Source organism: Nyctereutes procyonoides, unplaced genomic scaffold (assembly GCF_905146905.1).
Source record: "Nyctereutes procyonoides isolate TBG_1078 unplaced genomic scaffold, NYPRO_anot_genome, whole genome shotgun sequence".
Taxonomy (NCBI): domain Eukaryota; kingdom Metazoa; phylum Chordata; class Mammalia; order Carnivora; family Canidae; genus Nyctereutes; species Nyctereutes procyonoides.
Window position 1 is genome coordinate 9,501,324 of NW_026575121.1, and position 19,656 is coordinate 9,520,979.

The 19,656-nt window shown below is 36.3% G+C and overlaps 1 protein-coding gene across 1 annotated transcript in view; it reads left to right on the forward strand.

Annotated features, from left to right (window-relative positions):
• The window catches only part of ELF1 (E74 like ETS transcription factor 1), a 79,598-nt gene that overhangs the window by 12,658 nt on the left and 47,284 nt on the right, over positions 1-19,656 (forward strand). Inside the window, 1 exon segment of the mRNA XM_055335711.1 lies at positions 18,254-18,554. Coding sequence (XP_055191686.1) covers positions 18,483-18,554 — 72 coding nt within the window. The 5' untranslated portion in view covers positions 18,254-18,482.

Genomic DNA, 19,656 nt, shown 5'->3' on the forward strand with positions numbered 1-19,656 from the left:
CTTTTAGGTAAGTCAGAAAGAGACTGTTTGGATTAAACCTCCAGGCTTCTTGTTAAGATCTCTACGCATGCATGGTGTTCTTAAGAGGAATCATGTATGTTCGGCAGAAAGAACACTTTCCATGGGAGGCATCATTGAACATAGGCTGCTGTCTAGATCTTAGATATTTCTAATATAATGGAAGCCTAATAACCATAACTAGTCTTCAGTAATAATGCTTTTCTGAGCACTAAATTCTAGAGAATGTTTGATGTTTAAAATTCCTTTTCAAATAATCTAGGTGGGTTTTTTAAAAATGATTTTATTTATTCATGAGAGACACACAGAGAGAGAGGCAGAGAGAGAGGCAGAGGGAGTAGCAGGCTTCCTGTGGGGAGCCCAGTGCAGGACTCGATCCCAGCACCCTTGGATCACACCCTGAGCCGAAGGTTAGATGCTCAACAACTGAGCCACCCAGGCATCCCAATCTTTGTGTTTATTCAAAAATTTGTGTCTTGTTAAAGTATGGTGGGATAATATATATGGTATGATTCTATTTATATAAAGTTTAAAATACTACTACACAAAACACATACATACTAGAGCGTAAGGAAAAATAACGGGAAGTTTTAGACTTAAGTTAGAGTAATTGATGTTATGTGTGTGTGTTTTAAAGCCTTTATTTTTTTTGAAAGATTTAGTCTAGAGAGGGAGAGAGGAAAAGGGAGAGAGAATCTCAAGCAGACTCCCTGCTGAGTGTGGAGCCCCACAAGGGGCTCCATCTCATGACCCTGAGATCATGACCCGAGCTGAAATCAAGAGTCAGTTGTTTAACTGACTGGGTCACTCAGGTGCTGCAATGTTATGTGTGTTTTAATTTCAGAAACTGTTTGAAACCCTTTCATTTAAAAATGGATGATTTATTTTATAAATGTAGATGTTTTGTTTGATCCTTTGATCTGTAAATCAGAGACAAATTTATGTATTATTGTAATTCGTAACCTATTAGTCTCAGGAGTAAGCTGAAAGGAAGTATAATATACACCTGCCCTTGGTAGAATCAAACAGTTGCAAATCATTGTTAGCACATTTGATTTTTGAGATTACTCATTTTAGGAGCATGGTACCATGCTTAAAGTTGACTATTAAGTGCATACTAAGTTCTGTTAGGAACAGGTCACAGAGTCAACATGGGCTATGTAGTAAATATGACATGACTAGAGGAATAGCACTAAAACCTGTGAAGCATAAGTTCTGTTAGGAACAGGTCACAGGAAGCTCAACATGGGCTTATGTGTAGTAAAATATTGAACATTGACCTAGAGAGGAATAGCACTAAAACCTGGTGAAATTGTAGTTATGGTAGTGGATAGTAAAAATAGACCAAGATGAATGAAGAAGATGGTTGCATTGTGCCCAAGATTTTATAGAATATGAGGCATATGAATGATGAATTGAGGCGATTCTTAAGCATTATTAGTTTGGAAGGCAGCTAGGCATGATGAAAGTAAGCATCTCTACGTATTAGTTGTAGTTAATTGGGAGTTTGCTTAAAGTGACAGCAGTAAGAATTCACCTTTTGAGAACAGACTTCCATTTAGTTTGTATATAGTTGAGAGTTGAACATAAATGAGTAAATAATGTTAGCCAAGTTCTGGATATGTAGGGAAGTGGGCAAGGGAGTAGAGACTGTTTGGGGGCAGAGGGGACACAAATTATAATCTGGGAAGAGTACTGGCAAACCATGGTGACCAAAGATCAAAGAGGCAAGTTATCTGTCCTGCTTTGTTTTGAGTTGATTGCTTGAAAGTTGATTTTTTTTTTTTAAGGTGGTACTTATCTTTTAGTGATCCAGGTGGTCAAATGTTATTTATCTAACCAGTTTGAGGGCTTATTCTGTTGCTCAGACACTTGATTTTTCTACTCAGTCATTGTGGTTTTTGAGTCTGAATTTGTAAGATGTTTACTCCTCTAAGAATACTTTTACAGAAAACTATAATGAGTTTTTGTATGGATAATGAACTTAGATCCCAACCTCAAAATAGCCTTATTTGCTGTTTTCATAAACACTCTTCACATTCCTATGTTATAGTTGACCATACTTTTATACATTTTCACATAAACTATTGGACTATTTATAAAACAAGACATAAAGATGTAGCAGGGAAGGCAGGAAATACTTGACATTTGTATGCCATATCTTGTTTTCTGCTTCCTGTCAGTTAAACCACGATGAGAGGAACAGAGACACAGATGTACAATTGCTACTTTAATTTCCCATTAGGGAGACCTGTTAAACATAAAGTTTGTTTCATTAAACTTTTGTCACTTGTTGATTCTAGGTATGTTGTAGGCTTGTTTTGTATTATGTGGATTGTAAGATTACAATTAGATGTTTGACATAGAAAATATAAATTTTACATAATTAAAATGTGTTTAGTTTTGTGAAATTTTTATAGGTCATAAAGGATTGGCTTTCAAATTTGTATGTATGATGTACATTCACTGTGAAGTGAAATAAGCTAGTATTTTGATCTCAAAATTTTAGTTTTTTTTTAATTTTAGTATTTAAGCATTAATTTATTTTTGTGTTTTGGCATATCTAAATTCTTTAAAACATTTTAAGCATTTTATGGTACAACTTTTAAGATGACAAAAGGAAGATCACAGAGCTTGATTTAAACTCAAGAAAATATAGTAGATCGAAGAACTAGGATTTGAATACGTGTCTTCTGATAAGGTCCTCTGGCCTTTTAGGAAAGTTTGTTTTCATTAAATTGCTATTTCACTTATTATTCAGTGATTCAGACTTTGAAGTTTACCTTTGCCTAGTCTACCTGGAATATCCCCCCCCCCCCCCGCTTCCCCGTCACATTATCTCTACTTTGAAAAAAGAGATGCTGCTTATGCCTAAAGAAATGGCCCACATGTCACTTCCTTGTGAAGTTTTTCGGGTTCTCACAGGTATTTATCTCTTTCTCGCTATTCCCTTAACACTTGGTTGACTTAATTATTTACATTGTTCTGTAGTTATCTGTTTATATACTTTTTTTTCTTGCTTTAGTTGGCGAACTACTTCATTTTTTGTGTACCTAGTATCTAGCATATAATAGATCTTATAAATACTTCTTAGAGGAATAAATACATGCTTGATAAGTGTTCTCTTCATTCTAGAAACAAAAAGCTGATTAAGAACTACAGTGTTTCTTTATGGTTTATTTGTAAGAAACAGTTTCATTGTAAGTTTTCTTTCATGCTTCTGCCTTCCCCCTGTTTATTTTTGCTGTTTATAGAAATAAAGTATCTTAATGAAATTATTAGTGTTTTCAGCATAGGTGAAAATGATTATATATTGTTTCACTGAAAAATATATCTGAGAATACCTTCGTTATCACTGATTGCTAACCATCAGAAATCTTATACTTTTGCCTTTAGATTAATCCGGAGAAAATGTCTAGCTCTTCATTACAATTTTCCTAATTTCTCCACTGAATAAAAGGAATAATTCCCTTAACTACTTCTTGCTTCTCCCTTTTCTCTGTTCTTGTTCTAAGTCTTGTTACCTCAGTGATTTGGGGCTTCTAAGTTAGTCTTATTGTCAACAAAGCAGTATTCTTAGAAGTAGGATTTTAGTTTAGACCTGTTTTAAAATATTTTTTAAAAGTTCATGTATTAACAGTTTTTTTCCAGCTGAAAATTAATGTAGATTACTATCTTATTTTTAAAAATTAAATTAATGTAGATTACTATATTATTTTTAAAAATCAAATTTATTTATTTAAGATTTTAATTTATTTATTCATGAGAGACACAGAGAAAGAGAGAGGCAGAGAGAGAGGCAGAGATGCAGGCAGAGGGAGAATCAGGCCCCATGCAGGGAGCCTGATGTAGGACTCCATCCCAGGCCTCCAGGATCAGGCCCTGGGCTGAAGTTTGGCACTAAACCTCTGAGCCACCCAGGCTGCCCTAAAAATCAATTTAAATGATCAAATAAAAAATACAGTAAAATCTAAGGATTCAGATCTACTGTTTGAAGACTAAAGGAAAAATTAAAAAGTTATATGAATTTCACTTGTTAAGGGGTTTCAAAAGAACCAATGAAGTTGTTCTTATGTTTATTAAAACCTACCTTTAAAAAAAAAACTGACTTGGGCTAGACATGTGGAAAATAGTTCATAGGCTTGTTGAGTGTTCTTTTACATGTGGGGCTTCCCATTTTTGCCCCATTTGTTTGCAGTATTTTTGTGTTTGTGTTTTTCTGTGTTTGAGTCAGAAAATACATGTATATATGTCACTTTGACCATAGTCACTAAAGCCTAGTGCAGCACAGTTTGTTCTAGCAGGTGAGTACATCATGTAAAAATCTGCGAAATGCTAAAGCAGACCTACGAACACACTAATTCTTTATTGTTTTAATGGAGAATTACAGTAAGTAAATATTTTTTATTAACAAAATATAGTGTCCTTTGATCTTGTGGCCTAATTTGACTTTCAACACAACGTACTTGTAATATGCTTTTGAATTATGTTAATAAAGAACATATAGAAAAAGTTGATGTAAGTCTTATTCTCAGGTGGCTTGTAACCTTAAGAGATGGGGACATAGTAAATAATTGTGGAATAACATAGGAGAATAAGCTTTGTGTCTGCACCTGCTATGTTATTTATATTATTGCGATCAGCATTTGTCTTAGGTGGTAGCCTGTGATGGCTCATAGGGCAAGACTGTGTCTTAGCCACTGCTTTTTCCCTGTCCTCCTCCCTTAACCCACCGGAATCTGGCAGATTGGTCTCTATGAGTGCTTGTTAAATAAATAAAAGAATATAGATAGTGCAGATACGATTTCTGAAGTTCATCTAGTATATAGGAAGACAATACAGGGAAAGTTTTCCTCCTCTTCCTTGAAGTGTTTATATTTGTAAAGAGAGTGCTTTTAAAAATCCCAGTATACTCTATTATTGTTAAATTTCAACCCATTCAAAGTCAAAATAAAAATTAAAGTGAAATAGAGGCCCTCGGGTTATCTCCATCTAGGTTCATCAGCTTTGCCTTGAAGAAACCTGCCTTTGGGTTTAGCTATAGTTCTCCCCCCATCTCCACGCCCACCCCAGGTCTTCGCTTTCCCTCTTCCTGTGTACTTAAATTTGTCTTAAAGATGCAGCATTTCTCCCACAACTCACAATCTTCTATTTTCTGCTCAGTTGTTGGGGGTTAGGAGATAGTGGGACATAGACATGGAAGGAGAGTGGCCAGAAAGTTTCTATCTGGGTGTAAGGTAACAACCTGTATTGACTGACGACCTCACATTTTTAAAGCAGAATATTTTTTAGGGGAAACACTGTTCCCATTAAGATCACCAGATTAGATCAAGAGACAACAAGTATTAATGAGGATGTGGAGAAAAAGGAACCCCTGTGCACTGTTGGTGGGAATGCAAACTGCTGCAGCTACTGTGAAGAACAGTATGGAGCTTCCTCAAAAAGTTAAAACTAGAACTGACCTATGATCCAGTAATCACACTACTGGGTATTTGCCCCCAAAATACAAAACACTAATTCAGAGTAATTCAGAGACATTGCTTCCCTGTGTTTATCACAGCATTATTTACAATAGCCAAATTGTGGAAGTAGCCCAAGTGCTCATCATCAGTAGATGAATGGATAAAGAAGAGGTGATAGATACACACACACACACACACACACACACACACACACACCCTGGAATATTACTCAGCCATAAAAAAGAATAAAATTGTGCCATTTCCAACAACATGAATGGAACTAGAGACTATAATGCTAAATGAAATAAATTAGAGAAAGACAAACACTGTATGGTTTCACTCATGTGGAATTTAAGAAACAACAGCAAACAAAGGAAAAAAGAACGAGATAAACCACAAGACAGACTCTGTGGAGAACAAACTGAATGTGGTTACAAGAAGGGAGATGGGTGGGATGATGGGTGAAATAGGAAGGAAAAAAAAGATAGCTAGATTAGAAGCCTCACAAAGGCAGAAGTTTTGGTCTGTTTTGTTCACCACTATATTTGTAGCATCTAGAACAGAATCTTGGCATATTGTAGGTGCTCAGTGGATATTTGTTAAATGCATGAGAAGGTGAATAAGCATGAGCTGAAGTCAGACATGTGCTTAGACTCTCCAAACACCTTGAGCATTCATTTGGCAGATATTTATCATGAACCATCTGTATAGGGTAGGGGAGTTACAGTAGTGACTGTGATCAGGTCCCTGCCCTTACGTGTTTGGCTCCCCCAATCCTTGTATCCTTGTGTAAATAAAGTGAGGTAGATATTACTGGTAGGAAGATTAAATAACAGATAGTGAAGTACTTAGCAGAGGGCCTGGCACACACAAATGGTAGCAATTACTTTCTTCCATATATTGTTTTGTAATTTGTTAATCATTTCTTAAGCTCCTTGAGGATAAGTGTCATGGTTTCTTATGTCTTGTTAAAAATATAAGTGGTTGGGGTGCCTGGGTAGCTTGATTGGTTAAGCATCTGCCTTTGATTCAGGTCATGATCCTGGGATCCAGCGTGAGCTCCCTGCTCAGCGGGGGGCTGTAGGGGGTGTCATCTGCTTCTCCCTGTCCCTGTGCCCCCGCCCCCTGTTTGTTTTCTCTCTCTCTCAAATAAGTAGATAAAATCTTTTTAAAAAATAAAATCAGGGATCCCTGGGTGGCGCAGCAGTTTAGCGCCTGCCTTTGGCTCAGGGTGTGATCCTGGAGACCCGGGATCGAGTCCCACGTCGGGCTCCCAGTGCATGGATCCTGCTTCTCCCTCTGCCTATGTCTCTGCCTCTCTCTCTCTCTCTCTCTCTATCGTAAATAAATAAAAAATTTAAAAAAAATAAAAAAATAAAAATAAAATCATCAATAGTTGTTATAAATGTTTAAGAATTAAGTAAAGTAGTACGTATGTTAATGGTAAAACACTTTTTAGGTATGACATATTACTAACAAATTATAACATAAATAAACCTTGTTATGCTGTTTTATAATTTCTGGATGTGTCTTTATACAGAAGTAGATTTAAAAATCTAATAAGTGTATGGGCGCCTGGCTGGCTCAGTCAGTAGAGTGTGCAACTTTTAATCTCAGGACTGTGGGGTTGAGCCCCATGTTGGATGTAGAGATTACTTAAAAATAAAATCTTTTAAAAAATCTAATAAGTGCCTATTACATCTATGAAGGTGACTTTGAATTCTTGAACTTTGCAAGAGTAACACAAAGCCATGAAGTAGAAAATACCTTTATTAAAGAGCCAGGTTTAATTACTGTCACTTAGTCAACTCCGTGTTTTCACAGGAGCACCTATCTTGTGTGTGTGTGTGTGTTTTTTTTTTTTTGTTTTTTTTATGATAGTCACACAGAGAGAGACAGAGAGGCAGAGACACAGGCAGAGGGAGAAGCAGGCTCCATGCACCGGGAGCCCGACGTGGGATTCGATCCCGGATCTCCAGGATCGCGCCCCGGGCCAAAGGCAGGCGCTAAACCGCTGCGCCACCCAGGGATCCCCCAGCACCTATCTTTTGGATATCTCTGGAAGAAGCTCTAGATTCCTTGGATGTTGGTGATAGTCTCTATTAAGTGACTAAGAAATGTGCATTTGTCATGAGTATCCTGTCTTTATTCATTGAGTAACGAAATCAGTATCATCTGTTTAAAATCTTATTTAACAGTAATAACTAAATGACAAGATACAATCATCTGTAGACTCAACTAGTTCACATATTTCAAAGTTTCACTTGTATTCAGATGGATGTAGGGCAGTTTTGATGTTCAGTTGAATAACTTGTAAGAAAGGTTTTGTGGTAGTGTCAGTATCCTTTTGAAAATCTTTTTTTCCTATTTCCTCCCTCTTCCAATCCTAAGACAAAGAATAAAAACTTGAAGTAAATTAGTTAAGTGAATTTTGTTTTAAACAATTTTACAGCACTCTAGGCAGTTTAAAAACCATTGTTGAGAATCTCTATTATAAGTAATTAATGAAGAATTTAAGGAGGGCAGTTTACACACTGGTGCCTGGAAGTTGTCTGTGTAGCAATCAAACAATGGAATGTTTGTTTAAGCTGTTCTCATCATTTTTTGATGGTAGTTACCAGATCCCACGTATGTTACTTACATTGGGCTTTATAATCATAGGGACCATACTCTGTTGTTGCAACTTGATTTGAAAACCTCCGGGAACTTTCTACCTCTTCCCAAATCAAGGCTAAATACTACTCTCTGACTTTCGAGACTCCATAATTTGGTTAAGCAAAACCATTACTTTGCTTATTTAAATACATTTTCTACCATTTCCCATTGACACCTCTTAGCTCCTGTCAAGCTGTTAATTGTCTTCAAATTTACTTTGGTCAGTTTTGATTCTCTGCATTCTTCTGTGTCTCGGCATTCAGACAAGTGCACATACACTTGCTCACGCATGCTAGACTCTACTTTTTCCTTTTCCTTAGTGTTTTCACATCCTACTACCTCCCTTTAAGATTGACTTTAGGTCCTTCATTGTCTATGAATGTTTATCCATCACCTCTTCTGAAATGGCTGTAGTACTAACCAGCTTTAAGAGCATTTAATTGCATACTACCTTTTCAAGTTCAGTTACTGTCTCTTTTGGTCTTGTTTCCTGAACTAGGTTATATAATTCATGGGAACAAGGCCATGTGTTATCTTTTTGTATTTACCAAGGGTACTGAGTTTAGGGAGTTCAGTAAATATTCATCAACTTTTTACCAGTAAGTCAATCAGTAGAAGTATAGTTTCTTTAGAAAATGGATGTTGAAGGATCTTCTGATTAGGTCTGGTTATATATCAGGTAAGCATAACGAAACTGTTTCCTCTCACCTAATGCAAGATGTTGATGCACTTCAATTAACAGTAACTGAAATGGATTTGTATGACTTTAAAAATTGAGTGAGCAATTATATAATGAAATATAGAAGGGCCTAAAATTTTAATTTTTCTGTATTATAAATCTTCACATTTCTTAGGAATATTTAAAGTTTGCTTCTAAGATATGTACAGTAGGAAGATAAAAGGCTACATGTGGAATTTATAAATATTGAATATCTATATTTTAAGTGTGTATGTTACAGTACTAAGCTCCTGTCCTTCTACTTTCTTATCTCTCATCTTGTGATTTTGTTGTGTGTAGTTTTTTGGTGCTATTGAATTTAGAATCGTAGGTGATTGCCAGATAGCTGAGAGGATGATCATAGAAAGAATCCCATTTTAAGGATCTTGATATGGAACACTGGAATTATTTGATTAAATTCAGACTTATTTAAGATAGTTTTCTAGTTTTTAAAGAAGAAAAGAGATAATGCTATGAAAAACAGTAGATCATTAGGTTATTAGAGGTCTTGTCACATGTGGGGAGCAGGAAGTTTTGTGCACAAGGAATCTTAAAATCCATCAAATTGGTAACTTGGGAAAGGTGAAGATGTTTTGCTTCTCTGGAGTTTATACTCTTAATTTTTCTGTAAAGATTTTATTTATTTGACACAGAGAGAATGAGAGCGTGCACACAAGCAGGGGGAGCAGCAGGCAAGGGGAGAGGGAAAAGCAGGTTTCCCTCTGAGCAAGAAGCCCAGTGTGGGGCTGGATCCCAGAATCCTGGGATCATGACCTAGTCTAGATGCTTAACTGACTGAGCCACCCAGACACCTCTGGAGTTTATACTCTTTTAAGTCTATTCCCACTGTGATTTTGAAGACGACCCTAAAATGCCACAGCTATAAAAGATTGTGATCATCTAAGAAAGATCAGGATTGATCATGTCAGTGAGCACAGAGAGAAGACTGGAAAAGGGTGGCACATAAAGGATTAGGGTGAGGGAGGATGGGAGCAGGGCTAATTTTGGCTTCTTTAATACTGGGATAAGGTTGGGGAGACATGAAGACTATAAAACGCAGAAATGCTGGAATACCTTTCTCTGAGGTGAGAGTAAAGAGTAGTAAAATTGTGGCAGAGGTACTCTTAAATTTGATCCGTGGAATATTCCCATTCGCTCTTTCAGTCCTTACTCTGTTCAGATAATTGTTTTACAAATCTGACCGCCCTGATTTTTCTCATTCCTTTTGCAACAAAGGAAGATCCCCACTAATGGATTTGATGTTTTTCCTATAGATAGTGGAGGCCTCTGATTAGTTTTGAGTAAAGAAGTAGGTTGCTGATATTTTTGCTTAAGTGCTCCTGTTTGCTGGATGAAGAACCCCTGGGGGGAGTTAGGATAAAAGTGGGTAAGCTTGGAGGGACAGTGTGTCTATCCTCAAGAGTGAAACTTCTTATGATGATACAGTTTCTTCTAGAAGAGTGTTTTGTGAGAGTTGGAGGGTGGGTTTGTCATGGAGCAGAATCTCCTGGGGTATCTTGATCTATTCCTGGCTTTTCTCCTACAGTCTGGGCTAGATTGAAACACTTCCCGATGGAAAACCTGTTGTGTGCTCAGATGGGAGAACCACTGCTCTAGAGTCCATCTTCTAAGAGGATGAATATATTAACCAGGGGAATAAACAACTACAGAAATGAAACAGAATTTCCCTGCAAGTAGATTCTTGTTTGTTATAGAGAGAACATTTTCAAACTGCCAACTGGTTTTGGTGATAAGCACATTTACACGTTTGTGTTCCCTGGATAGGTGTGTTTTTGTTTCAGGTTTTGGGTGGTGGAGGGAAGAAAGTTCCTTCAGTTTATCTGTATAATAAAAAGCACCAATTAATGACATTTTGATAATTATCACTTTTAACCATTTTGAAAAGGGAAAGGAGTTAAATTTTTTTAGGGCCAAAGTTAAAACAATATCTAATTACTGTTGGATATTTCTCTTTGGTTTTACATTCTCTCGTTTTCAGAATACACTCAACAAAAGGGTTAATCTTAAAGCCACAGGTATTGACAGGTCTAGGTACGCTGTTTTGCAAGGTGCTATAAATGCTGCCTGAATGTAACCTGACACCAGGTAGGTCCAAGTGGCCAAGGATGGAAAGTGGAGAACAATGTGAAAGAACCGGAATTTCAGGTCCAGGCAGTGAGTAATTGCAGCCTGCCCTCTGAGTCCTGGAACTGAACATCTGGGAGTCAGCAAAAAGACGAAAGCTTAGAGAAGTCAGCTTGCTTGGCTTGATCATACTGACTGTGTGTGTGTTTTTACCCTAACATAGTTGAGGTAAGGTGAACTTATTCAGGTCTCCAAGGCCTGCTTTGCATATATCACTAGAAGCCTGACTGAGGTTTTCTATACAAAAAACATCAATTTGGGCATGATTCACACAAAAATAAAATTGTACTTTTGAAAAAAGTTCTGGGTACTTCAGTTCCCCTGTCTTCCCTGGACCCCCTCAAATTGCAATGAAAGATGCTTAGGGCAGGATAGCTATTTAGAAGATACTGGTGGTAATATACATGTGGTACTTGTCGGATTTCAAGGACATATTTTAATTTCTCCTAAATTTTCTTAAATTCCTTGAATATTTGAAATAAATGGTAGGGATATGAAAACTTTTTTTTCTTTCTTTTACTTTTCTTTTTAAAACATTTTCTTTTGAATTAAATTATGGGAACCCTGAATGCAGTGGGAATGATTTATTCCTCTTGTGACATTAACTTGTGTTTTTTTAACTTCTGTGTTGTATACAAAGTACATGAATTAGACAGGGCTATAGAGTGAGATTTATTTTACAATTGGTACCTGACTCCTGCTTTTTCTCCCTCCCCTCCCCCTTCCCCTCCATCCATCTCTTCTCTTTTCTTTTCTTTTCTTTTCTTTTCTTTCTTTTCTTTTCTTTTCTTTTCTTTTCTTTTCTTTTCTTTTCTATCTATCTCAGTAGGAACTGAGAAACTACCCTTGTCTGAGGAAGTTCAAATCTGGTTACTTAACTGTAACTACATTTTGGTGTGTCTTTTAAATCATTTTTTCCATATTCACATTTTTAAAAATGTAAGTGATAAAAAATACTGTATTCAAAGAAGTAGCAAGAATAATATTAGTTAAAATTTATTTTAACGTATTTTCATGGGCAGCCTGGGTGGCTCAGCGTTTAGTGCCGCCTTGGGCCCTGGGCATGATCCTGGAGTCCCATGTCAGGCTCCCTGCATGAAGCCTGCTTCTCCCTCTGCCTGTGTCTCTACGCATACGCCCCACCCCCACCCCCGTGCATGCGCGCGCGCTCTCTCTCTCTGTGTCTCTCATGAATACATAAATAAAATCTTTTTTAAAAAAGTATTTTCATGAATTATTAGATTGTGGGAGCTTTTTATAAAAAGGCTTATTAATGTTTTCAGTTTCTAGGCTGAGTGAAGGTAAAACAAATGGTATGATATGATAGAGTTTGGAAAAGAACAATAATAGTAAAACTTTAAGATTTAGAACAATAATAGAAAAACCTATAAACCCCTCTACTTAAAGTTGTTCCAGGTAAAAATATGATTGAAAATGACTTAGCATGTATCAAAGGATACATGGAACAGTGTAGAGACCTTTGCTGCAGATCCTTCTACAAGAGATTTCTTCTTTTCCAGATACCCTGCTAAAGAACAATATTGATGACATTCTATTAATGTAGATATAGGGACATGAGTAGAAAATGGAGCTGGGAATTTGGCCTCTTTTGCTTTCTTTGCTATGGTCTTTGTGACCTTGGATAAGTCAGATTGTGCTTGGCCAAGATTCTGTAGCTGGTTAATGAATGTGTTGTTTTAGGTAATCCTTAGATTTTTTTCAGCTCTAAATTGTGTGACTCCACGCTTTTTAGATTGAGAACCAGCTGGCCCTGGGATAATTGTACAGAATTTATCTTGCTACTGCTGATTTATTATTTTCATTTCTTCTGGAAGTTCATGTGTAAAGCGTTCTACTATATTAGAAAACAAATGACGAGGCCTGACTATTGTGTATATTGCACAAGAATCCCAGTCATTACAGTTTATGTGTTTATTGCTTGCTTCTCATCATATTTGCATAGCTTCTGTTATTTACGCTTTCTTTTCTTACTCGGTTTCCTTTAATTTGTATTGTATTCGTCTAAGGTAATGTTTTTTCTAAATATGCTTGCTTTTCCTATGATTAATATGTCTATATGTTGAAAAGGACCTTTTTATTAGGTTACCACTTCATATAAAAATACTGTTCAGATACTTGGCATCTGGGGTTACTACAGGGTTCCAGTCTTTAGATACTTTCAGCTTTATAAACATGTATATATACATAAACATAAGCACTGTCTGAATACTTTATTAAAGGTAATCTTTCAAGCACCACATTGCTCTAAGCTGGTGTATTTTACCTCTTTTGGGCTAGAATTGTTTAATCTAAAACATTTTTGTCATATCTTTTATTTACTAATTTTCATTTTAAGTATAGTAAGTGGTATCCTGGTAACATCCAAAGGGGAGTGGTGATTTGTTTTTAAATATCATTATGGGGATCCTTGGGTGGCACAGTGGTTTGGCGCCTGCCTTTGGCCCGGGGCACGATTCTGGAGACCCGGGATCGAATCCCACGTCGGGCTCCCGGTGCATGGAGCCTGCTTCTCCCTCTGCCTGTGTCTCTGCCTCTCTCTCTCTCACTGTGTGCCTATCATAAATAAATAAAAATTAAAAAAAATATTTAAATATCATTATGAATTAATAGATTTTTAGGCCCCTGTGTTTAAAGCCCTCTTGAAGAAAACTTAAATTTGTGTTCAATCAGGGATCAGGAAAGCAGATAGGAGAAATACTAAAAACTGATTTTAATTGTCATGTTTTTATGATACTCGTAATATTTTATAATAAATTAAACAAAAATGAACTGAATTGGTTGTAGTAGCCATCAATGTGGCTGAGGGCTTTGTGTTTACAATCAGTAAATTCATTTTGTTTGGAACAGGGGCATAATGGAACTCTGTGTTAAGGGAAGCTTGCCAGACAGGGTGAGATCCTAGCTTAGAAGCAGCTGGATTTATCAAGTAGGTGCCAAATTTTCAGGCCCTGGAATAGAATTATACTTTTGTTGATAATGGGCTATCTAGAATTCTTTGTTGGAGCAAATAACTGTAGTTAAGGAGATTTCCAGAGAGGATGGAAATGACACTTAAGGAGTAATCAGTTATATGGCTCACACCTGTTATGCTTCTCTTGCATTGTACTGAGACTATAATGAAGCTAATGTTTATGGAACAAAAGTTATGTGCCAGACATTCTGTACATGGATTTTGCATCCCATCTTCCCAGCATCTATAGATTTTGGTGTTATATATTGTACCTGTTTTAGAGAAAGGAGAGAGCAACACTAAGTAACTTGTCCAAGGTCACAGTGCTGAAGATTCAAACCTAGGTGGTCTGACTCCAGAGCTTGTGTTCTTTTAACTGTTTTTGTTCCTTTATTATTTGACCTTACATCTGCAGCTTATTAGTAATAACAGATTAGGAACCTTATTGTTAAGACCCTCCTGTGGCATGTCTCCTTGAAGAATAAGAATGTGATCCTGACACAGTTAAAAGACATGAGAGCCAGCTTGGGGAGTTTCTACTCTTTGGTGGATGCTCAACTAGATGCATCTCAAAATGATGCAAATATGTTAACTGTTTATGTCTATGTTGGATAAACAATTTTCACTTATATTTTTTCTTATTTCATAAAGAGTAAATGATATTTTGAAAATGCAATAGGTTTGAGAATTTCTAATGGTTATAATACACATAGTTAATGAAGACCTTCTAGTTTGTTTTAGGGTAAAGCAAAAAAAACAACAACACCTTTTTTCTTTTCAATCTGAGTACCCTATCTTTTTCATACTAGAGCAACTTTGAGAAATAAAATAAGTTCAGTTTGGGACATGTTTTAGACATACTATAGTGACTTTGAGGGGCACTGGTGTGGACTTATCTAATAGTTCAGTGAGTGGATTTGGAAGATCAGGAGCTGAACTCAAGATGGAAATTTATCTGTCTGTCTGTCTATCTATCTATCTATCTATCTATCTGTCTCCATCCCCACCTGGGTGCTGTATAGCATGACCTGAGCATCTGCCTTTGGCTCAGGTCATGATCCTATGGTCATGAAATCAGTCTTACATCGGGCTTCCCCCCTCACACACAGGGAAGCCTGCTTTTACCTCTGCCTATGTCTCTACCTCTCTCTCTGTCTCTCATGAATGAATGAATGAATGAACAAATAAATAAATAAATAAATAAGAACTCTGTTTCAAAATATTAAAGCACAGCAGATTTGGGTAGAGGCAAGGCAGTGTACTGTTGCCCTGGACAGAGTCCTGATTTAGGAGTGAGGGATCTCGTTGCGGTTGTGTTAAACTTTTAGATTGTGAGACCTTGGACACAGGGACTCTGTTTACTCATGAAAAACCAAATCATTGATCTTTATGTTCAGTTCTCCTCTATTACTGAAAAGATTTTCGTGCAATGGGGCTTTGTTATTTAAGTATCCCTAATATGTATGGGTGATACCTCTAGATCCGGAATCAGAAAATTTCTTTCCAAGACCCATCTTGATGCTATAGGCTATGTAACTATGGAGAGAAGGAATGGGAAAGAGAGAAGACAGAGGATCAGAGGCCTAATTAGGCCAGAAAAATAATTCTGAAGCTTTTCTTTCACATTTTCAGTATATAAACTTCTATATGGAAATGATCATAAGCTACCCACTAGAGTGAAGGTGTCTGTTTCAATCCTAAAAGTGTGGCTTAGTGATCATGGACAGTCATTTCAGTTTTGGTTTATTACTCTTGATTGTTAGTGTGTATTGGAAGGTGTGGGCATGTTGATTGCTTGTACTTTGAGATTTTTGAAAAACATTTAATGCATAATAGTGTGGAAACACTAAGAAAAGGTACAGGACTGCAGTGGAAAAGAAAGTGAAACTTAACTTTACATAGACGTGTGTTCGCTTTGGTCACTGGTAGACTGTCACTTTGTATTTACAAATAAATGGATTTGGAATAGGCCTTTTGGAATCTAACCTTTACAGAGAAACTTTTGTTACCAGGAAACATCCATTAATTCTGGTTATACTTTCTTACTTGGTTTTTCAAGTTTGGGAATAATGGTTTCCTCTTTAATCAAAAGTACTCGAGTCATTCTTGATGAAGTATGTATGTAGAAATAGCTTAACTAATGATAGATTTTTAAGCAATATCTGTCATTAACGTAATCCATTTTATTAAAGATTTTATTTGAGAGAGAGAGTGAGACCATACATGAGTGGGGGAGAGGCAGAAGGGGAGAAGCAGACTCCCCAGTGAGCAGGGAGCCAGACGCAGGGCTGGATGCTTAACTCACTAAGCCCCGCTGGTGCCCCAGTATAATCCTTTTTACTATTGCTTTGAACACACAAGTTTGGTAGGTACAGAAGGAATTTTAGACAATGGTTACTTACCCAGAGAGGTTTTGCCCTAACTATCTTGCTTCCTGGCATATTACTTTCGAAATAACAGGCATTTAACATTTATTCATTTGAATTAGGGGGGCATAATTTTCAAATGTAAGACAATGTACCATTACTGCTAACTTAGTGGACAGTAAGTGCTGTATTTCTGAAGGGAGTGACCCAGATAGATGGAAGTGTAGGGATTTTGGGAAGTCTACAAAAGAAATGGGACTTGAGTATTGACCAAGAAAAATGTGAATGAGTGCTGAGGGGAGAGTTATTCTGAAAATGGAGAATAAGAATTTAAGAAGGGAGTCAAGAATGAATGTAATTTGTATGAAGGAGCATAAGAAGGGGGCACCTGAGTGACTTAGTGTCTGCCTTATGCTCAGGTCATGATTCCAGGAGGTCATGATCCCAGGGTCCTGCCCTCATCCGGCTCTTTGCTCAGTTGGGGGGGGGGGTGTCTGCTTCTCTCTCTCTCTCTGTCCCTCCTCCCTGCATGTATTCTCTCTCTTCCTCCAGGTACAGTGCATTGCTCAAAAACTACCTGAATGTACTAAAAATAAAAATGCTTTTCTAGTGTTGGAGTTGAACTCATTATTGAAAGAGGTGGGGTAGAGTAGGTATGGGGGACTGCTGGGTTAGAATTCAGTTTAGTCAGTAGAAATACCATACAAATTGAATTCTTAACCCTTATTTTATTTTGATTCCCAGTTAGGAAATTACAGCTATCCATGATGACCCCTAGAGTTCAGAGTATATAGGGAATCAACTTTACCAAATTTAGGAAATTGAATATTTAATTCCACTGGCACATGCTAGCTTGATTTAAGTTTTCAGGGAAACTAATTGACCAGCTCAGTCAGCTTCATTCCCTAACTTGTCTCTTTAAAACTAAAATTGTAAATGCTTTTTCAAAGAACTAGACATTATTTAATGTTATTTTTATAATCCTTGTCTTTTCATACCATATTTATAGCCATAAACATGAGTATGGTTCAGTATGTCATAACATTGTGATAAACTAAAAATTTTTTCCTTCTACTTTTGTTAGTATGGTAATTTTTTTTTTTTTAAATAGGCAAACATCTTTGGCAGGCAGTTTTTAAGCATTTCTCCTTCCACTATGAAATTGTTTTCACTCTTAACTTGCGTTTCTGTTTTTCTACTATTGTAAAGTGCAGTTCTTTGCATGTTTTAATTTGCCATGACGTGGTCAAGTACCATTTCCTTCCTGTTGCTTACAAGCCTGTGCTAGAGATAAGGATACATTTCAGTGCATTAAAAAAGAAGCCACTGAAGACAGGCTTAAGCATGGTAAAACATTCTACTTATCAGAAAGCTTTTTAAAGAAGAGAAAGAATGGACTTTAATTTCTGCTTATTTTTTTAATGCTCTTAAGATAATACTAAGCTTTAAATGTACTAGACAGATTTAAATTCTTATATATATTAGGTCTAACAAGGATACTGTATGAATGTTTCTCCTAAGGCAAAAATATACAGATGAAATTACTCATGTGGTTTGCTGGATTACTGGCAAGAAGGAAATTGTTTATATGTCCTTTATTGCAATTACAAACCTAGTTCTGGCTGTTTTTTTTTTTTTTTTTTTTTTAAGTATTTGGTACTTTAACTGTAGTTTAACTGGGTGGGGGGAGGAAGGGCAAATGGCTTCAGTTTCAGAAATGAGAAGTGATTTTATCTTAGGAGGAATGAAGTCTTCAAAGAAAATATATATGTAACTTAAACCTGTTTCATCAGTCATGTTGATTTTGTTTAAAAAATTAACAAAAAATGTATTGGAGACCCTGCCCTCGGTATTTATTTTTATATTCTAAATGAGCATGATTGCTTTTTCCTTCCTAACTTAAGCTTCTGTTTTTCAGGCCAAGAAGTTCTAGAGAAGAAAAATTTCAGAAAAATTGCCTATGTTTGAGTAGACTATCAGTGAACCAAGAAAATTTGAAGCACCATCCCTAAAGAAAACCTGGTATACAGTAACTTCACAGACTTAGCTGAGGGTTTTTTTACCCAAATTGGTCACTGGATTCTGCTGCCTCATACTTGAACCTGCTTGGAATTTTTCTCATGTGGATCTAAGGGGAATGCTTTATTATGGCTGCTGTTGTCCAACAGAACGACCTAGTATTTGAATTTGCTAGTAACGTCATGGAGGATGAACAACAGGTATGAAACCCAGAGAAAATTGGTTTTTAATACATTTGCTATGATGATTCTTCCATTTGCAACAGAAAATTATTTACTTTAAAATATAGTAGGGGAAACTATTAATGAAAAAATGTAGATATTAAAAATTTGATGGTAATTGTGATCATCTGTTTTAAGTACTCATTAATTTGTTAAGAAAGAATTTAATCCTTAGCTTTGATGTGGAACAAGGAGGTAATAATTTCAAGGTTAAGCTTGTGTTTTTGTAAAATGAGACTCAACATTAAATAAAATACCAGAGTACTTGAGTATTTTGAAAAGATCTAGAGGACATACCAACAAGACATGTAATTTTTTTTTTTTTTTTTGTAATACAGGACTGGGGTTGTATTAGTTGCTTACAATTCTACAGTGTAAATGTATGTTGTTATTAGTATTTATAATCCTGGGCTGTTTTTTCAAGTGGATGGAAAGATGTTAGTCCCATAATCATGCATCGCTTCAGTCTTAAGCACGTGATTCTGAGGAAGTCATTTAACTTCTCTAGGTCTAGATTGCATCATCTGTTGAATGGGGGACTGAACTGAAGAATTTCTAAATTGGCTTTCACTGAGTTTATGTTCAGTGATGTTCCATTTACTGATTCTAGAATGGGAAGAAGATCCAGGAGACATTGAAAGAAGGATCTAAGTTAATCTTAGTCTCTTTGCCCCTCTGCTCTGTCTCTACTTCAGGGGAGAGATGCAAGGGGTTCTTGGGACTTTATAATTCACTTCATTTTAAACAGGTTATGTGGCAATGTAAGACGTAATATGGGGAAAATGTTCTTAGACACAGTGTCCTGACAAAAATATTTTGAGGACCTGGAGGTTTAAAGTATGCCTAATGAATTGATTTAGATCCTGAAATAAGCCTAATTCCAAATATCTAACATTAATAGGCCAATTACAATGTATCAACTTTTATTCTAGAAACATAGTTACAACAGATAATAAAATTGATACTTTTGGCAGGTCATTATAATTTCTTTGCTGTTTGTATTGTCTATTGAGGTGACAGGGTTAAAAATTTATAAGTAAACCTATAAAAGATGAGCATTTGCATTGAGGTACCTTAAAAT